We start from the raw sequence: 17,218 nt of genomic DNA, 5'->3' as shown, positions 1-17,218 counted from the left end.
GGGCACGAGTGGTGACAGTCAGGTTTGTACCTCATGAATATTCATAACCAATTAAAAATAATTCCTGTGTTTTTAGGGCACAGACATGTAGAGCAACTATAAATGTCAAGTATGTCTTTTTATTTAGTCACATTCTTTATACATCCCGACTACAATCAAGATCAAAATATAATTGTATTTTGGTCAGTCATATTAAATGAAAGACTGAATTGTCTTTCCATTCCCTCCATAAAAATTGAGTTTTACAGAATCAATGTCACAAATGTAAAAGGTTAATTAATAATTAATTTGTATACATTTTGCGCAATGTGTGGTATTTTTCAGCTTTTTAAAATTTGTAATTGGTTGCAATTTACTTTCTCATTTTTTAAAAATGTTTTTTATTTTAATTGACATATTGTAATTGTACATACTTATGGGGTACAATCTGATGTTTTGATATACATATATTGTGTAATGATCCAGTCAGGGTAGTTAATGTAACCATCACCTCTTGCATTTATCATTTCTTTATTGCAAAAATATTCAGTCTCTCCTCTAGCTATTCGAGAGAACACCAAGACCTATTCCTCCTATCTAATTGGAATTTTCTATCTGTTGGCCAACCTCTCCCTGTTTTCCATTCCCTGGTCTCTGCTAACAACTGTTCTACTCTGTATCTCTTTTTTAATAGATTCCACATATGAAGAGTATTCTCTTTTGTATTTCATGTGTATTTGGTTTTTAAAGGAGACCATAATTTATAAGGTTTAGACAAATTCCGGATCTGCTTTGGCTGCATTCTTAAGCATCTTATGACAATTTTACCAGAGTATCAGTGTCACCAGAATTATTGATTTGCAAGATTTGCATACTCCTCTCTCCCTTTTTAGTGTCACATAAAACCAATAATTTCTTGTTTTCTGAAAACTGCATATAGGGAGTTGGGAATATATGCGAGTATCTGTGTATTGCGGATTGAATTATTCAGCCTCAGATATATCAGACCTCACAGACCACACTTTATGAGGATAAACTGGAGGCTTCATAAGAATAAATGGGGTCCATGAATGTTGAAGAGATAGGGTCTCACCCTCAGAAGAGGTCAAAGGGCAAAGGGCATCACATTTGAAGAGAAGCTGAGCTGGAGGAAAGGGCGTAAGCAAATCCTGGGGTTCAGTTTTTGACACAGCCAAGAGCTTTGATTTGACCAATGGAAGCCAATTTGCAGCATCAATCAGGCACATGTGGAGAGCGCCCTGGATTACGAGCCAAATCCTCAAGATTCTTCCATCTCCTCCTTATCCTATCCAGGAAGATGAGTCTGTGAGACAGCAGAAGAAAAGGTCAGCTGTTTGGACCGTGGTCACCTTAGGAACCAAATCTTGCAGTTAAAGGAAAAAAAGAAGATGGGATCATTTTTACACCTTTTGTCAGGAAGAGAAAACAGAAGTGAGGTGAGTTTGGGGATAGAGCAATCATGTGTTCTGATTTTTCCAGTAGAGTCCCAGTTTATGCCTGTTGTCCCAGTGTGATAATTAATGGCACCCCCTTTCACTCTCAAAAGTGTCTCGGTTTGGCTGATAAAAAAATGCGGTTGACCTGGCTATAAATTACCTTAAAAAGGAAGAGAAGTGGTGACAAGCTTTGGTGAGAAGTAAAAACCTGTAATGATTGGCTGGTGAATGATGCCCAGCACTGGGATGGGTTTACTGGGCCTCCTTCTGATTTGGTCTGGGACACTCCACCACTTCTGTTTCCTCTCTGCACCCCCTACCCACCTTGTACTTTGACTACTGCCTCCCTTCCCACCCTCTCTTTCTGAAAATATCCTTCTACTTACATCTCTGCAAGGTGCATTCTTACCTCCTGATTGGAGCTGGCACTTTCATCCCCAGGCCGGTCCAGGTCTTAGTATGGACCAGCAACACCTAGACTTCTCAGTGTGGCCCCAGTGAGCATGGTAGACTGGGAACCCTGGAACTTACGTTTTCTTTGGCAGGTGACCATGCAGACAGCTTCAGATTGGAAGTTGTTACTGTTCCCTTGACAACCACCATAGATGAATTCGGAGCAGGTCTCAGTTTCTTTATCATACCACCAGCGTGGAATGTAGGCCATGCAGGGGCCAACTTCCTTTGGCATGCTGCATGTATCTGCAGGGAGATGGCAGAGCAGAGCTGTCGGGTGCTCATCTCCTTAGAGAATATCCACCTCCCGCTTTGTCTCCACTGAGAGGCAAATTCAGCTCGGGGCTCTGCTCCCAATTCAGTGTAAACCTTGACCATTCACGTTACCCCTCTGGTGCTTGACTTTCTCATCTGTGAGACGAGAATACAAAATCCCACCCTGCTTGTCTTACAGAGCCACTGCAGCACCACAAGGCCTCATTTTCTGGACCTCCCCGATGTCTGAACAGCTAAATCTCACAGATTTGCCTCTTAAGTAGCTCTCCTTTATTTCCTTTCTACCACTTTCTTAGTTGAAGCATCATTATTTTTTGCCAGGACTTCCATGAAAGGCCTCCACCTGGTCTCCAGGACTTCTCCAGTCCACTCCATGTTGGTTTCCAGAATGACTGATCCATTTAGCTCAAGACAAAGTCCTACCAAAACCCAGAATGACTTCAGAATCCATTTCCTCCTCCTCCTCTGCAGCTGAATTTCTTTCTTTTTATTTTTTTTTAGAAGATGACCGGTAAGGGGATCTTAACGCTTGACGTGTTGTTGTCAGCAGCCCACTCGCCCAAGTGAGCCAACTGGCCATCCCTATATAGGGATCCGAACCCCTGGCCTTGGTGTTACCAGTACCACACTCTCCTGAGTGAGCCACGGGCCGGACCTCAACTATATTTCTTATGCTGCACTCAAACCCACCCATTCAATCTTTATGCTCTAAAAATCATCTGTTCTTACAAATCTTCAAGCCTTTGCACATACCCAAAAGGTTCACCCCTCTCTTGGTAACTAGGTGCACTCTTAATCATTCTTTAAAAGCTTTCCCACACATCAACTCTTTCGTGATGTCTTTACTGAATATATTTTTTACCCTTTGCTTTTCTTCATTGCTTCTTAATTTCGCACACATGTTTGTCACTTCTGTGTAATTATTTGTTTATATTTTCTGGTTCCTTCTTGAGAATGGGAAGTTTTAGAGGGTGGGGATTGAGTCATCTTTTTTAAAAAAATTGTAAACCAGTATAACATAAGAGTATACGTTTTAGGTAATTTGAAACAAACAATTGCATGGAATTAATTACATTCACAATGTTGTGTAACCACCACCTCTATCTATTTCTGAAACTTTTTCGTCAGCTAGAACATAAGCAACAACTTCCCATTATTCCTTTCCATCTTTTTCAGGTAACTTCTAATCTACTTCTGTCTCTGAATTTTTTAAATTTATTTTTTAATTGACCCATAATAATTGTGTATATTTATGGAGCACAATATGATATTTGGGTTTATGTTATCTTCATGCAGCAGTTCTTAGTTGATGGTTTGGCCCAGAGCCAATGCCTTAGGAGTGTTCACAGTTAAAAATTTTAAAAAAGACAAAAAAAGTAAAAAATGTATCCAGAACTTAAAGAAGCATTTAATGAGCAACTGTTTTGTCCATAGTGTTATGAGGTACAAATAGTTTGTTAGAATCTCATAATCTGAAGCACAATAAAACAACGATTATAACATTTTATTAAAGTGCAATATATTTCATATGTTAAAGAAGTTAATGTTTAGTCTTATGAGGTAGGTCCTCTTATTGGTCTCATTATGCAGATGAGGAACCTGAGGCTTGAAGAGGCTAAGTAGCTTTTCTGAGCTCACATAGACGGGGAGGGATTTGAATGTAGACAATTCATTGCTCTCAGAGTCAAGACAAGACCACTTAACCCTCTCTGCCCAGTCCAGCTCCGTCTTTCTCGTCTTCCCCATGTCTTGCCGTGTAATACTCACTTTCTGTGCTCTGCCCTTCCTAGGCCTGAGCACGCTGCCTCCTAACACAGGCCCCTTGCACAAGCTTCCACCTGGAAGGCTATTCCCTCTCACTTTTGCATATGTACTGCCCATCTTTCAAATCTCAAATCATGGATCCCTTTTCCAGGGAAACCTTTCCTGACCTCACTGGCCACAATGAGCAAGTAAAGCCCATCATAGGTGCTAGGGGCATCGGTAAATATGTGTTGAATGAACGTGTGGATGAGTAGTCCTTGAGGCTCTTTTCTGGAGTTCAATTATATGGGCAGAGAGGAAAGAGTATAGGAGATCTAAGGTGGTAAGAGAAGGCATCCTGGATTTATGGAGACAGTGAGATCTGGAGAAAAAAAGCCAGGAAATACAGATTATAGACGTTTCTTTTATAATTGTCATATAACCTGTCACAATGGTGTTATTTGGTGGGACTTCAGTGGCATCTCAGAGGATCACTGAAGAATAGCCAAGAGATCATGTGGTCTGATACCCATACCCATCTTATAGATGAGGAAACTGAGGCCCAGAAAGGAAAAACTACATTTCTCACCTCCCATACCAAAATAGGGGCAGAAATGAAATAAAATCCACATCTCCCAAGCCCAGTACTGACAGGATTTGTGTCAAGTAGAAGATGCACCCAGACTCTTGGTCAGAGACGAGCCACGAGAGAAGGAGGAGAGGGGAAGGGACAATGCCAGTGCAGGTGGTGGCAGGAGGGAAGGGCACTGGATAATTCAGGGGATCTGTGGGTTACCTTTTCGGAGGTCTAAACATTTCTTTCCACAGCTGAACAAGCAGCACTTCATCTTTTCCGGGCAATGTCTGTGCTTCGTGCATTGGTTCCTTTCCTTGATTTCTCATTTTACTCTGATTTTGGGACACGTTTCTAAGGGAGGGGAAGATGTACTCCTGTGAGGCCTTGAAGGGGCCAGTGCTCTCTCTTCCCAAGCCCGGGGCACCACTTCAGAGTTAGGGAAGCTTGATTTCACTTCATCTGTCCCCAGACGGTAGTGACCGTGAGCAGGCTCAGGATTTTCACAACACTGCCCACACCCCCAGCCCCATAACAACTCACCATCTAATCCCCAGTCTCACCCCTACCCCTGCCTCCACCATCTATAATGTTCCAGGGAGTAGGACAGTCTCTCCTAGGACTATTTTGGTGACTTGGCCCTGCTGTGCTTGGATGTTCCTCTGGGAGGCACAGTAGCTCTTGGTGATTAAGGTCTCCATTTCTGGCACCAGATGGCTGGGCTTTGAATTCTGCGCCACTTTTGGTTTGGCAGGTACTCTCTCTGAACCTTGATTTCCTCATCTGCCTATAGGGTCATTTTGAAGACTAGTGCAATAAAGTTTGAAAAGCTATTGTCAAGCTGCTTGGGGCAAAATAATAATGACTAATATTGATGAGGCACTTACTATGTGCTTGGTGTTTTCTCTCTAACCCTCATTACAACTCTCTGAAAAGTCCTATTAATATTCACATTTTATAAACAGGAATCTGAAGTAGAGGGAGGTTATGTGAACTTGCCCAGGGTCACACTGCTACTAAGGAGCGGAGCCAGGATTGAACCTGCCTTATGTGGCTCCTGAGTACTCACTTTCAACCACTACTTTTTAAGTTCTCCATATATTTTAGCTGCTGATTATGGGGTCTTCATATTCAGCATTCCAAGGGACTTCTGGAGTTCGTTCTTTACCCCAAAGGTAAGGATCCTCTGGGAGTGCAGGAAAACTTTTGGGGGCTGCAATGGGAAGATTTGGAAACTGATGAGGGTAGCACTGAGAGCAGAGGCCTGTCATTATGCAAAAGCCCCTTAGGCCTCCGAGTTCCCTGGTCTATTTCATGAGCTCTAGGTCCAGGCACGTCCAGGAAGAATTCCTTGGAATGGCAGTGGGGTGTCAGTTGTCACAGAATCAGTTTCTGCATTGACCAAAGGAGTCTTACCAGGAGAAAGGGACCTGAAAGAATGACTCCAGTGACTCTGGGGTCCTCTCCCCTGCCCAGGATCCAGTCTGAGGTGGGGAAAGCATTCCTCATCTGTGAAATTGGTCTTTGTTCCCTCCTTCCCATTGAGTTCCTCTTCTCTACTACAAGGACTGAGTCCCCAATACTTACTGAGAAAGAACCCCTTAACCAGCCCAGATTCCTGGACATCCTCCAGGAGGATGAGTGATAACAGGATAGGCAGAAGTCCTGAGAGTCCCATTTTAGGGGTACTGGTCTGGCTGGTGCCACCAAACTAGGAACTGCTGCTCTGCAGCTCCTGCCTCTGAACATTGGCTTCCCCTGTGCAGCCTTACGCTCCGGGAGACAACACTGGACACAAGCCAGCCACACTCCCTCCTCTTGGGAACAACAAGCCCCTGAGGCCATCAGTGGGACTAGCTGGCACCTACAGCACCAACCCTGGGGGAAGGGACTCTGGTTGGTGGCTCCTAATCCTCAGAACTCTGAGGCTCGCTGTCCCTCTGATCCACAGGGAGACGGGGCACATCTTGTCTGGGGTTTTCCAGACTCCCTTAGCAGTAGGGAATGTTCAACTCCAGAGTCTTCCATTTCCCAGGGGAGTTTGGAGGTTGAGAGTATCCTAGTTCTCTTCTTTCTTTCTAATTTTACTCTTCTCCTGACATGTCTATTTTTCTGTTTTATCTTTTCACTGTTTCTTTTTCTCCTCTTTATGTCACTTTACATCTCTTACCCTGTGCTTGTCACTTTCTCTTTTTCAGTGAGTCTCTCTCTGTCTACGTCTCTTTTTTTTGAATATGTAATCATCTGCTTTTATTATTTGCATACTAGTTCTCTTAATTTATGCCTCTTTCTCCCCTCCTTCTATTTCCCTTCTGCCCTTCTTTCTCTCCTCTTTGGCTCACTCCTTTTCTCTAGCCATTGTCAAACAGTAAAGATATTGAGATGAGTGGGGTTCGGCGGAGAAATCAGGTTGATTCCAGGTTGAACTGAATCTGTAGAGTGTCGGTCAAGGTACTTTGAAAGCAGGAAAGAATATTAGAGTGAACAGAGAGCTTCTATCATTGGGTGCAATTTAGAATAGGTGATGCAGGAGAGAAATAATAAATGCCAGTTATGGTTGCAGAACCAGCTTCAGCAGCAGGGCCTTAGGAATGGTCCACTGAACTCACCAATTTAATTGATGATGCATCAGTGAGAGAATGGACTCAGTGTCTGGCACGAGTGAATCAGAGCAATACCAAGATAGACTATAGCAGGGGTGCTGTTATCCCACCCGACATGCTCTTGGCTTACCTCTAACTTCACCTGCAGCTGCGAGAGACAATTCCAGTGCACATTTTTTCTTAATCTGTTTTTTAAAAATTGAGGTAGAATTCATATCATATAAAATTAACCATTTTAAGGTGAACAATTCAGTGGCCTTTTTAGTACGTTCACAATGTTGTGCAACCACTATTAGTTCCCAAACAGTACTATGGATCCAAATGAAAACTCTGTACCCATTAGCAATCGCTCCCTTGTTTCCCCCAACCCCCACCCCCTAATCACTGGTGACCACTAATCTGCTTTCTATCTCTCTAGATTTACCGATTCTGGATATTTCCTGTAAATGAAATCATAGTGTCTGTGACCTTCCGTGTCTGGCTACTCCATTGAGTGTGATGTTTCTGAGGTTCATCGACAGTGCAGCACGTCTCAGTGCTTCATTCCTTTGTATGGCTGAATAACATCCAGCGTACATCGACAGCCTCCCACTGCAAGTGTCAGAGTCCCTGCTTCTCTGCTGTGGGTATTCTCTGCCTCCCTAGGAGCACGCTCAGCTTGCATGCAGAACAGTCTAGAAGAGTGAGGGATTTGATACCCCAGGTATCCAGTGTGGGATGAGAATCCATGAATAAATACCTCAGGTTCCTCATCACTGGAGACAGGCGAAGAAAAGTTGGAGGGACGTTTACATGGTTCTCTAGAAGATCCGTGATGGAGTTGAGCTGCAGTTTCCCACAGCGGTAACCAGCTCATAATGGCCTCTTCTCTCTTCCCTGAGTCACTTATCCTACTCCGACCTTGAGCTTCTTCAGAGACCTTCCAAACAAACTACCTGCACCCAAGGTCAGTTTGTGGGAGATCCAAACTAAGGCAACTAACCCTTAAGAGGGTTCTACAATTTTTTTGGAAGAAACAGAGGAGGATAACCATATCCCTGAATCTCTTGACTCTCAAGGTTCTGATGTCACCACTCCCTTCAATGGTGTCAACAGAAGCCTCAGTGATCCTGTAGTCTCTGCAAAGTGTAATGTGCCAAACAGACATGAATTACTCAGCCTCAGAGGCACAAGAACCAAATACTTTATTGAGAAAAAGTGGAAGCTACACAAATATAAACAGGAAGCTCTAGAAGTTGGAGATAAAGGGTAAGGCATAGAGATGGGGTCAAAATGGAAGGTTATTATGCATGAAAAGAGGTGGAGATGGAGAAAGGGGAGGCAGATCCTGGGGTTCAGTTTTGGGAGGAGGTAAGGCCTTGGATTGCTGAGAGTAGAACAGTGGAAGCCGACCTGGTGCATCAGTCAGGTATATGGACAGAGCCTTGGAGCATGAGCCAAATCCTGGCAGTTGTTCCAGAGTGTCCTTATCCATTCAGGAAGAGGAGCCTGTTGAGAATGTAGGATAAGACCAGCTGAGCATCTTGGACTCAGCTCATCTTTAGAACTTGAAGTTACGCTTATACATCTTTTCACAGGACGAGACTAAAAGGAAGTGGGTTTGCTCTGGGGAGCTGTCTCTTTCAAGGAAAAATAAATGGGAGCGGATGGCTAGCAGAGAGCTTTGATGAGGAAATTGATGAGGAAATTGATGGCCTGGAAGGGTTGGTCAGGTAATGCGTCCAGGGCTAGGTTGGACCCTTTTGCAGTTGGCCTCTTAGATTTCACCACTTCTGCACACTCCCTCCACCCCTTCTAACTCCTCTCATACTTGCTAACTTTGAGTCCCCTCCATGTCCCTTCCCATCCTCAGTTCTGAGAAAGCCACTCTGTCTACCCTTCTGTGAGGTGCATTCTTACCCGATGATTGAAGCTGGCTCTGTCAGCATCAGGATGGCCAAGGGTGTAGCTACCCTGTAATGGACCAGCAAACACCCAGGCCTCCCAGCATGGCCCTGGTGAGGATGGGAAACTACAGCCCAAGGACTCACGTGTTTTTTTGCAGGTATTCTGGCAGATGCTTTTGGTTTGGAAGTTGTTATTGTTTCCCTGGCAGCCACCATAGATAAAGCTGGAGCAGGTGTTATTTTCCTTACTATACCACCAACGAAGAAAATAAGCCATGCAGGGGCCAGATTCTTTTGGCATCTTGCATATGTCTGCAGAGAGACCCCAGAGTTAAGAACTCAGAGTGCCCACCCCAGAAAGAAACAAAAACAAAACCAGCTTTTATTGTTCCCCATGGCAACTACCATAGATAAAATTGGAATAGGCTCCTTTCCCTTTATTACACTGCAGGAGCCTAGCTCGATGACATATTGCACACATTTGCAAAGAGACCCCAGCGTGGGTATCTGCATGCCTGGGAACAGGTTTGTTTGTAGATGTAATTAGTTAAGATGAGGTCATACTGGAGTAGGCTGGGCCCCTAATCCAATATGACTGGTGTACTTATAAAAAAGGGTAAATGTGAACAGACACACACACACACACACACAGGGAGACACCACATGAACATGAAAGGAGAAATTGGGGTGATGTGACTACAAGCCAAGGAATTCCAAAGATTGCCAGAAAGTACCAGAAACTAATAGAGAAGCATGGAACAGATTTCCCTATCTCAGTTCCTGAGAAGAAACCAACTCTGCTGACACCTTCATCTTTGACTTCTACCTGGCAGAACTGTAAAACAATACATTTCTGTTGTTTAGGCACCAGTCTATTGTTGATACCCTAGCAAACTAATACGGGTCCCATCTAAACTATGAGTTCCATGAAGGTAAATCTCCACAGCTCAACAATTAAGTCCTGCTAAGTTTTACCTCCTAACAGCTCTGCCTGTCTCTTTCATTTAAGCCTCTGCATCTCATACTTGCGCTGTTGAGATAACCTCGAATTGGTCCTCCTACATCTGGTTCTAGCCCCTGCAATCAATCTTTCATGCTGTTCACTGGATGGAATGATCTGATGGATCAGAAAGTGAAGCCAATTGTGTTATTCTACAGATAAGACCTACCCTGATTTAATGAGAAAATTCTGCCATGACTCATAAGGCCCTTCACCATCTGACTCCTACTTGTGGCTCTGGCTTCCTCTCCTGCCACAGGCTACAGGCTCTGGCAATACTCAGCACACCATGCTGTGCCACAACTCCATACCTTCGCATTGCCATACGCCAACTGTTGCTCATTAGTGACACTCCTATTCTTCCATCAAAGCCTTTCTCAGACATCAACTCCTCTGTGATATCTCTCTTGACTCCACTATACACCCCATATCCGCACTGGTTCAGGTGCCTGAATCAATCCTGCATTTCTCTACCTTGCTGCTGCATAACTTGTATCTTGTGCATATACTTGTCATTTGATTATATCTTTGGTCTCATCCCTGAGGCTACGTGTTTCTAGTGAGCAGGAATTGTGTCTTATTTAATACTGGAATTCCATTTCCTAGCAGGTGGTCTGGCACAATATATGACTTTACAGAATGCTGAGGGTGAAATAAGATGAATCCTGACCTGAACTGAATAAATCATTCATTGAGCACCTACTATATGCTAAACAATTTAAAGGACAAAGAAAAAACATGGTTTCTCCTATTCAGCAGCTCCCAAGAATGACAAATAATTTAAGCTGATAGGTATTAGGTGGCTATTAAGTGCTAGGCATTGCTTTAAGCGCTTCATGTGCATCAATTTATTTGATGCTCAAAATAACCTCTGACACTGGTCCTTTTACTAACAGAGGAAAGTGAGGCACAGTGTGGTGAAGATGTTAATATGCCCAAGAGAAAAAGACTGGGGCTAAGATTTGAACTCAGGAAGTCTGGATTCAGAATCCCTCACCTGCAGGCATATGAATGACTTATCGCCCCCTTTCCTCCCTGGTCTGCTCCATTGTCAAGTCCTATTTGCCTCATAAATACTATTCAAACACATCCCACTCTTCTCATTCCCTTAGCTACCTCTCCCTAGTCCAAGTTACCGTTTTCTTTCATGTTTAAGTTACATGGTTCCTCCTGTTTCCTGCACTGTGGGCTTAGTATGATCGTGCTCATGTCACTGCCCCACCTCGATGAATTTCCATGGCTCTTAGGATCCAGGTGAGACTCTTTAATCTGGGCAACCAGACCTGAATAGTGTGATCCCTGCCAACCTAGGATCCATTTACCTTTACCATGCACATGCTCAGTCTGCTCTCTGGCCTCCCTAGGCCCCACAGTTGAGCCTTTGTACATGCTATTCCCTGTGCCTGGAAAGCCCTTCCACACACTTTTTCCTAAAATATTATCCATCCTTCTGAACTCAACTCCAGGTATGCTTTCTTTTCTTTTTTTTTTCCTTTTTTTGACCAGTAAGGGGATCGCAACCCTCAGCTCAGTGTCATCTGTACCACGCTCAGCCAGTGAGCGCACCGGCCATCCCTATATAGGATCCAAACCTGCGGCATTGGTGCTGCCAGCACTGCACTCTCTTGAGTGAGCCACAGGGCCAGCCCCAGGTTTGCTTTCTCAGAGAAGTCTTTCCCAACCTCACTGACCACACTGAGCAGGTCAAATCCTATTAGGGGTCTCAGTGGCACTCAAGAAACATTTGTTAATTAAATGAATAAAGAATTGTTGATAGTCTTTTTGGAGCCCAGGGAGATGGACAGGGAGTTATGATTGCAGCAGCAAAGGAAAAGCCCTATAGTATGGAGTAGTCAGGGGAGGTTTCTTGGTGCAAAGTTGGATCTGTATGGGCAGAGAGGTGGTCACTTCAGAGCCAAAAGCTAGGAAATATAAATTGCTTAATTTATGACATACGGCAACAGTGTTGGTGTATGTTAGAACCACCATGGCCACCAGGGGACTCAGAAAATTATAAGAGTGAAAAGTAACCAAGTGGCCAAAAACCATCTAATTCCATCCCACTCTTGCTCCCATAGTTTGGTGAAACTGAACCCTGATATCACTTGACAAGATAAGGACATTACTAACGTCAGACACCATGTTAGGAGCACTAGTGAATCTAAATCTCATGTCTCCCAAGTCCAGCAATCTTACCCAGAGACCAGCTTTCAGAGAACCAGAGAAAACAGTCAGCCCAAGTGGGCAGAAGGTCAGGGCGTGGGTAGAGGGGTTGATTATTCCAAGGTCCCGAATATTACCTTTTTTAAGATCTAAACATTTTTTTCCACAGCTGAGAACGCAACACTTCTTGCTGTCCTCACATTCTCTGTTGCTCGTACACATGTCTCTTTCTTTGAATTCACATTTCTCTCTGATTCTGGGGCATTTCCCTAGGGAAGAAGCAATTGTACAACCATGAGCCTTGGAGGGCAAAGGGCCCACCCTCTTCACAACCCAGGACAATTCTGGGGAGTCAGAGAAGTTTGCTTTCATTTTGCTCATGCGCAGGAGTCCTTTCTCTCAGGGCGCCCTCAGGTATTTCCCTACTGCCTACACTACTCTCCCTTCTGACCACCCTCACTCTACCTTTTTACCCCATCTCTAGTTCCACCCTCTAGCCCCATCCCTTCCAAGGCACATTTCTCTACCACTAGTGACATTTGTGCTGGATCATTCTTTGGGTGGGGTGTCCTGTGCATTGCAGGATGCTTTGTAGCATCCCTGGCCTCTATGCATTAGATAACAGTAGCCAACCCCAAGTTATAATAACCCAATATATCTCCAGACATTGGAAATGTTCCCTGGAAGGCAAAATTGCCCCATTGGTAGCCACTGGTTTAAGGTGATATTGTCCTTTTGGCCTTGTTGAGGAGTCGGGGTTTGGGAGTTGCTCTGGGGTGGAGGGGGGGAGGATTATATTATATAGTAATTAAGATCTCTCACCCTGTAGATGGTTTGGTTTTTGAATTCTATCAATTGGTCTGCTACTTACCCTCTCTGAACCTTGGTTTCTTCATCTGTAAAATCATTTTGTCCTTACAGAGGTATGAGGAAAAAAGGAGGCAAAGCGTATAGAGCTTTCTAATTATAGTAATTTATGCACAGTAATATTAACTAACATTTGTTACTTATTTACCATAAGTCACACACTCTTCTAAGCATTTAAAATGGATAATCTCATTTTATCACCACAACAGCTCTAGGAGGTAAATTCTATTAATATCTTCATTTTACAGATGAGGAAACTGACACATATGGAATTTAAGTAATTTTCCCAGGTGTATATGTCTATTAGGATTTGAGTCCACTAAATCTGACTACAGATCCCTCTTAAATTTTTTGTAAATCCCTACTTTCCAAGTGTTCAACAAATGGTAACAATTATCACTATTACTATATAGACATGGAGTATTAGTGTCTCGAGTTTAAAGGGACTTTTTTATCCCAAAGTCAAGGAACCCCTGCGGATGCAGGGACACTTTGTGGGACCACATGTGAAAGAAGAAGGAGAAGATAGATGATGTCCTGAGAAAAGATCCTGTCTTTCTTACGGGGTGAGGGGAAGGTCCTTTAGGCTTCCCAGATTCCTACATCCCCTCCCATAAATACTAGATCCTGTGACTCTCTCCCGTCTCCCTGAGAAAGACCCTCTACTTCAAAGGGGATAAAGAGGGGATTTCCTAAGTGTGGGTTCCTTTATTAACAGAAGGGATCTTCCACAGAAGGGGTTTTCCAAATGTCTCTCTACTCTCCCAACCCAGGACCAGGGCTAGGATGGTGGAAAGCAACTCAGATCTGAGGAATTGTTCCTTGTTCCTTCCTACCAGAAAATTTCCCTCTTTCAGGGCAAGGGCTGAGGCCCAATACTTACCGTAAATACTTACAGTTATTTAGACGAGTTCCCTGGACATTCGCAAAGAGGATAAATAGCACCAGGATGCACAAAAGTCCAGAAGATTCCATTCTGAAGAGAGGCAAGCCTCTCTGGTGGTTTCAGAACATAGAAATGTCTTCATGCCTTGGCCCAGCCTATTCCTTCGGTATCCAGTACCCTGCATATGAGAACTGGAGACAAGCCAGCCACCCCCTTTCTTGCTGGGAACACCGGGTTCCTGAGGTTGTAAATGGGATTCATTGGCATCTACAGCTCACAGCTCTGGGGAAAAGGTCTTTTTGGGTGACTCCTTTTCCTGAATCCCCTGGCTGCACGGGGCAGGACCCTCTGGGCGACCGCACGGAGTAGGCAAATCTTGTCTCACACTTTCCTGGCTACCTTACAAATAAACCCACCATCTCGGGTCTTCGTTCTGATCATTTGGAGAGTTGTGCAATGTCCTCAGCCTCCATCCATTTTCCATTTTCCATGCAAACTAACTAGCATTCTTCTGTTTGTCTCTAACAATGTATCTTATTGATCTCTTGGTGTTTCTTTGCTTCTCTGTGCCTCTCTGAACCTGTGAAGAACTCCGTTCTCTTCTTCTGAGAGTCTCCCATTGTCTCTGTGTCCCTTTTCCCCTCTCCCACAGTTTCCTCCTATCTTTCTCCATTTTATCTTCTCTTGGGTCACTCATATGCTTTGACTAAGGCCAAAGAGTAACAATGTGGCCACAGAGTGTGTTATGGCAGAGAAATCAGACAGAGAACAGACTCTTCAGATAGTGTTTGTCAAAGTTGTGCTGCTTTGAGAGCAGGAGAGAATGTGAGAGCTTGTAAGGAGTTTCTACCATTTGATGCAAACTCCCTGTTGTCTGAGGAGGAAGCAGAAGATGAAGAGACCTGCCTGGGAGGCTATGACTGAATAAAGTTCAACAACACTGCAGACCTGCTCGATTCTAACAGGGTTTATGGAGGAGTTACGGGAAGAGGGTGTTGGAAAACTTGGGCAATTTTGTCATAGCTGAGGAAGCCACAACACCAGTCAGTCACTCAGTCCTGGCACAGGGACAGATGCTCTTCAAAGAGGAAATGTTACCTGAAGGGCTCTCATTTCCTTCCCCAACTAGGTGTTTCCCGTTCGTGCCAAGATTTGTTCATCAAATTGTCCTGCATGGCAGACAGAAGCCAGACAAAGCCAGCCTTGTCATCAGTGAGTGACCATATGGTCACAAAATTTAGGATCACAAACAGAGCCCCCATGGGAATTCCCCTCACACCAACTTCACAATCTCATTTAAGGAAGATCCCCAAAAGAGGCTAAGGAGTAGAATTTCTAATGAATAACCAAGATGTCCTGTGCGGGTGCCGTCCCTCTTATTCCACTTCGTGTATTCACCCTAACCCAGCTCAGGAGAAAGTGAAAACCTGGAATCTCTATGTGGAAGGGTTGTGAAAGACCATTAAGCCCCATTTCCTCATTTTATAGATAAGGATCATACAGCCCAGAGAAGTGAGGATGCTGACTAAACGTCCCCCAGCAAGTGAGTTAGGTTAAGAGGGAGCTGAGCACTTGTTTCTGCCAGAGGTCACTAGGGAATCTTCTGATATTGGTGTGGATATAATATTTTATTGTGGAGTTGAAGACAGAGAGTGAGTGAGTTCAAATGGTGATTCCAAATGGGACGAAGGTGATGTCTTTAGTGGAGACAGAGGCTGAAATTTCAGAGTCAGTAAATTTCCAGTGGTTACCACGGTCCCCAATACAGGCTGCAATCCTCTTTAAATTTTCTTGAAAATAAATCAAACCTCTTTGTATCCCATTCTGTCATGCCTAATTTCTAGGCTCGCTCAATGGTGTCACTGTCCAAGCAGGCAAAGTGAAATTTATGTCTTTGGAGACTGGGATGAATCATGGTTTTGGCTCCTTCTCTCACCTAATTTCTAGGAGAGGGCAGGGAAAGGACCCACCCGGGTCCTTGGCTCTCCTTCCCTCATCTCCTCTCATTGGGTTTCATGGTGCCCAACCTCTGCTTCAGTTCCACTGTGGTTCTAGGACCAATCCTGTGCTCAGAATGGGGAACTCCATGTAGAATGAAGGCAGACTGGTCTCTACCTAGACACTCTTGCTTTTTCATTACCAGGACCTATCACTTAGACTGATTTCCTGTAACTCGCTCACAGCCCTGACCCAGAAGTGATTAATTATCTACACAGAAAGCCTTCCCCAGGGAATCAGCAGCAAATAGCAGCCTTCTCAAATGCCTACACATCAGTGTACAGACACAAAGATCAAGAAAGAACAGAGAAATACGTCCCCTCCAAATAAAAAAAGCAAAGCACCAGCAATGGATGCAGAAGAACAGAAGATCTATGAAATGTCTGATAAAGAATTCAGAATAGCTCTCTCAAGGATGTTCAGGGAATCACAAGAAAATTCAGGTAGCAGTTTAATTGATATCTGCAAAAATAATTCAGAAACAGAATGAGAAACTTGATAAAAAATAGAATCAATTTAAAAAATAGAAATTCTAGAAATGAAAAATACATTCATTAATTGAAAAATTCAATAGAAAGTTACAACAGCAGATAGAATCAGAGGAAAGAATCAGTGAGTTCAGAGATAAGACATGAAATAATACAATCAGAGGAGCAAAATGAAAAAAAGAATAAGAAAAAATGAGACTGAAATACAGCAAGTATGGGACTCCCTCAAGCAAAATAACCTCTGCACAATTGACATACCCAAAGGAGAGGAAAAGAGATGTAGAAAGCATATTCAAGAAAATAATGGCTGAACCATCTAACCCCAGTTAGGATGGCTAAAATCCAAAAGACTATGAACGATAAATGCTGGCGAGGCTGCGGAGAAAAAGGAACTCTCATACATTGTTGGTGGGACTGCAAAATGGTGCAGCCTCTATGGAAAATGGTATGGAGGTTCCTTAAACAATTGCAAATAGATCTACCATACGACCCAGCCATCCCACTGTTGGGAATATACCCAGAGGAATGGAAATCATCAAGTCGAAGGTATACCTGTTCCCCAATGTTCATCGCAGCACTCTTTACAATAGCCAAGAGTTGGAACCAGCCCAAATGCCCATCATCAGATGAGTGGATACGGAAAATGTGGTACATCTACACAATGGAATACTACTCAGCTATAAAAACGAATGAAATACTGCCATTTGCAACAACATGGATGGACCTTGAGAGAACTATATTAAGTGAAACAAGTCAGGCACAGAAAGAGAAATACCACATGTTCTCACTTATTGGAGGGAGCTAAAAATTAATATATAAATTCACACACACACGCACACACACAC

The 17,218-nt window shown here is 43.7% G+C and overlaps 1 protein-coding gene and 1 pseudogene across 1 annotated transcript; both read right to left on the bottom strand.

Moving 5' to 3' along the window:
• Nucleotides 1-6,160, bottom strand: part of LOC134375278 (WAP four-disulfide core domain protein 6A-like) — a 48,855-nt pseudogene extending 42,695 nt beyond the window's left edge.
• Nucleotides 6,161-6,389: 229 nt separating this feature from the next.
• On the bottom strand, nt 6,390-13,976 carry LOC134375217 (eppin-like). Its single transcript, XM_063093501.1, has 4 exons — nt 13,885-13,976; nt 12,272-12,456; nt 9,116-9,283; nt 6,390-6,472 (listed from the first exon to the last, which is right to left on the bottom strand). The coding sequence occupies exons 1-4, from the start codon at nt 13,974-13,976 to the stop codon at nt 6,390-6,392; spliced, it is 528 nt and encodes a 175-aa protein (XP_062949571.1).
• Nucleotides 13,977-17,218: the final 3,242 nt, after the last annotated feature.

This window comes from Cynocephalus volans, chromosome 1 (assembly GCF_027409185.1).
Source record: "Cynocephalus volans isolate mCynVol1 chromosome 1, mCynVol1.pri, whole genome shotgun sequence".
Taxonomy (NCBI): Eukaryota; Metazoa; Chordata; class Mammalia; order Dermoptera; family Cynocephalidae; genus Cynocephalus; species Cynocephalus volans.
Note: the sequence above shows the minus strand (reverse complement) of the source record. Positions and strands in the feature narration are given on the sequence as shown.